General features: G+C 45.7%; 1 protein-coding gene across 1 annotated transcript; it reads left to right on the top strand.

The window, feature by feature from the left end:
* Positions 1-242: 242 nt before the first annotated feature.
* Positions 243-2,730, top strand: adoa (2-aminoethanethiol (cysteamine) dioxygenase a). Its single transcript, XM_068583349.1, has 2 exons — positions 243-815; positions 1,409-2,730. The coding sequence occupies exons 1-2, from the start codon at positions 480-482 to the stop codon at positions 1,847-1,849; spliced, it is 777 nt and encodes a 258-aa protein (XP_068439450.1). The 5' UTR covers positions 243-479; the 3' UTR covers positions 1,850-2,730.
* The last annotated feature ends 999 nt before the right edge of the window (positions 2,731-3,729 follow it).

Below are 3,729 nucleotides of genomic sequence, written 5' to 3' on the forward strand. Positions count from 1 at the left end.
GGAAATGTAGTCTCATTGAAATGCAAGCTATCCTAATTTTGCATCGTTTTGAGTCTGTTAGTAGAGGCAACAATCCTACACAAAGACATGCACATTTAAATTAAATGCGATCTGATCATGAGGTGCTTCACTGCCTATGTTTACGTGAATAAGTTTACTTGTACGTTTTGTGATCAAACTCCATATCCCAGACTGTCTTGACTTTCGCGCGCATGCTCCGTGAGCGCTGACGAGGAGGCGAGTCGGTGGAAAATGACTGGAGGGGTGCTCTTATCTCGGGGTGAAATGAGACATTACGACTATGAATTGCCTTTAGTTTCTATTAAAGTTTCATTTTTGTCTTTTTTGAACGCTGGCTGTCCAGCTCCGGAGGATTTTTACTAAGGTTGGCGGATTTGCAAGGCATTTTTACCACGCAGACCCCGGAGCAGTGCAAGAGACTCGCCGCTAACCGTTAGTCTCTTCCCTCTGCAGCCAGGATGCCGCGGGACAACAAAACTCCTCTTATTCAGAAAATAGCAAAACAAGCCGACATCACCTTTAGGGGTTTAACGTCGTTGGCTGACGGGGACAATAAACTCGCCGCGGACCAGCAGAGTGAACTAATATCCTTAGTGACCGCGGTCAGGGCTGCTGACCTGAAAATTGCTCCCCGGAAAACCCAACCGAGCTCCGGCGCAGCGGGGCTTCACAGCCCGCCGGTCACCTACATGCACATCTGCGAGACGGAGGCGTTCAGCATGGGAGTGTTCCTGCTGAGGACCGGCGCCTCCATACCACTACACGACCACCCGGGCATGAACGGGATGCTGAAGGTCTTTTACGCCTCATGTCTGTTGTGTTATGGCCTCAGTGTAGCCCTCACGCGACCCACTCCGTGCTCCTGCTAACCCTAAGTCACATTGTTTAAGCTAAACTAACTGCAGCCAGCTAGGGACATGCTCATCAGCCCGGGTTTCAGCGCACAAAGCGACATTGAATGCGCTTCATCATAATGTTTGGTTCACCCGAGGTTATTATGTTCTTTCATCATGCTATTTGAATTGAGTAGCGTTACCTTTTCTATAACCGACAGCTAGAATAGTAAAGGGGGGCACTGTCACCACCACTTAACTGATGTGGCCAAGTCTAGAGAGACCCTGTGTCAAAAATCACTCTTCTAGAGTTTTAATTATTTCAGTTACATTCAAAACTAATGTAAATTAAATGTGCGTATATGTTTTGGAACACAGGACTCAATAGTCGCTTGAGTGACAGGGTCCATGAACAATGGGGGTCAGCAGAAATTAACAACAAAGTTTAACTGACATGATCAACTCGATTGATCCGTGCAGATAATAATCTGAGGAAACTGATAGAGTAGCAGGCAGAAGTAACCAATCCATGCAATGTCATGTCTCTTGATCAGGTTCTCTATGGGAAGGTGAGCCTCCGCTGTTTTGACAAGCTGGAGGATAACCTGACCACCGGCACCGTCCCGCCTCACTTCGAGCACCCGTTGACTCCGTTCCAGACGGCTTCCCTGTGCCGCACCGTGCTCCGCTCAGTCGCCGACTTCTCGGAAGATAGCGAGCCGTGCCTCCTCACCCCTCTTCAGGACAACCTCCACCAGATCGACACGGTAGAAGGGCCGGCCGCTTTCCTGGACATCCTGGCCCCTCCGTACAATCCAGACGACGGGCGGGACTGTCACTATTACAAAGTCCTGCGAACTGTGGCCGAGGTGGGGACGGATGGAAAGAGTGACGAGGAGCAGCAGGGCAAGGAGGCATGGCTGCTTGAAATCCCACAACCAGAGGACTTCTGGTGTGGCGGGGAACCCTACCCAGGGCCTGCGGTGTCTTTCTGAATGCAACCTCTGATGAGAGGAACTATACTGCAGTATATGACAATGACAACATTGTGATATCCCCTCTCGTAGTTACGAGAGGGGACTTAGCCCACCGGAAATTCAAACATGAGGATCATCATTACCTGGAACTCAAGGGATTGGGTGCCTTGCTCATGGGTGCTACAGCAGGGCAGAGGCTTGTAAAGACAGAGGTTTGAACTCCTGACGCCCCACACAGAATAAGGACCACAGAACGGCCTTCTACAAGTCACCAATAATCTTGTCAGTACAGGGAGAAAAGAGCCGACACAAGGAATGTGCATTCCTGGGGTGTTATTAGGATCTCTTATCTTCCGCGTGGCTTGGAAAACCTTTTACACATTATTATTTCCACTCTGCTGCAGAGGACCTCCACGCTGTGACGTGTCTTGATGCCAACGCCTGCAACTTAAGCCTTAGTTTTGATTATGGAATGTTTAGTTATTAACATTGCCATTTTCTTATGCACACCCTTTATTCCTTTTTCCGAAGTGCACGTGCTACACTATATAGTAAAGTGTAAATAATAAATAGAATAATAAATAATAGACAACACTTATGGTGTGTTACCATAAGAGACAATACCTGGTCTTGTATTAAGATATTAATATATTATGAATACACTTCTCAGCTCTGCTATGGTCTGATTGTATGATTTGCATTCCGTAAAGCTGACACGCTTCACTCTTCCTGTAGCTTGATGAACACTATCATTCTGATCTTTATGTCACTTTAGCTTTCACATCTCCGCAGTCAAACAGCTCCTTTAATTCGCCGTTGGACCGCATGCTGGTCTGCACGCCGGTTTGACCATAATTCTGTTCCTCTGATGTTGAATGTATGTGGCTCAATAAATTAGATGGGGACTAATCATGAACGTCTAATTTGTATGTTGTCTATCTACTTTGTGGTGCTGATGTTTAGAGCAAACGCCAACCCCGCTGCACATTGGGCTTCATAATCTAGCGTTTTATGTGTCAGTTTTCCACGGGTCACAATGAGTTTACAGTTGGATCAATTTCACCACCGTACTAAGGCTTCATACTTTTTGATATTAATGCAATCGGGTGGAAGAGGTGCGTCTTCAGACGGATTTTCTATGCTGAAAGTTCACGAGTAATGCACGAGTTCTGCCTAGAAACTTTAACCGGACCGCCGATAGCAGCAGATGCTAGTTTACCAAGGTTGTTGGAGGGCCAAAGGTGCCTCAGTCCCCAGCAGGAGGACTGTGTCCGTCTCCAACACTCGAACCAGTAAAGAGTTCAGTGCTGTCGGAACTGTCTGCTCTAGATTCTGTTTGCATTTTAAAGTTGATAAAGATAACACTTATAAATATTTGTGCGGTTTATATTCTAAAATGTCGTGGGATACTGAAAATAGGTATGTTAAGGAGAGCAATAGCATACTATCTGAAGGTAAAATGTTTTATTTCATAAACAAAAAACATGCATATATTGGTGCCTTTGCTATGGAGATGATGTACCAAATGACCTGCACCAGACTCCCTTATGACTTGGTGTCTCTGGTACTTGTCGCCACATAACCTGGATACAAGTAAAACAATTATAATTCAGGTGAAACAGTCTCAATGTAATACCAATATAGTGAGAAGATTCTATGGTTATTAATATTGCTTGTCGTTGGTGACACTCAGCAAGGAAAAAACTGGTATAATTAATCATGCTTCAGCGAGTAAGGAACAACTTTACTGTCAGACCTCACGCTGACTTTACCCAGAAGGAAGAGGGTAACAATGCAGTAACTCCAGTGTGAAACGTTTACTGTGACTGAAGAATAAATTCACCTGTGAGAAAGTGGAATGTTCTTTTATATCTCGTCCCAACATCAGCGAGTGGTGA

Source organism: Clinocottus analis, unplaced genomic scaffold, assembly GCF_023055335.1.
Source record: "Clinocottus analis isolate CAN_PGR_092001 unplaced genomic scaffold, fCliAna1.0.p SCAF_19, whole genome shotgun sequence".
Classification (NCBI taxonomy): Eukaryota; Metazoa; Chordata; class Actinopteri; order Perciformes; family Cottidae; genus Clinocottus; species Clinocottus analis.

Coding starts and splice junctions, on each gene's coding strand:
- adoa (XM_068583349.1), top strand. CDS start 480: ATGCCGCGGGACAACAAAACTCCTCTTATTCAGAAAATAGCAAAACAA. Junction 816..1,408: donor GCATGAACGGGATGCTGAAG/GTCTTTTACGCC, acceptor TCTCTTGATCAG/GTTCTCTATGGGAAGGTGAG.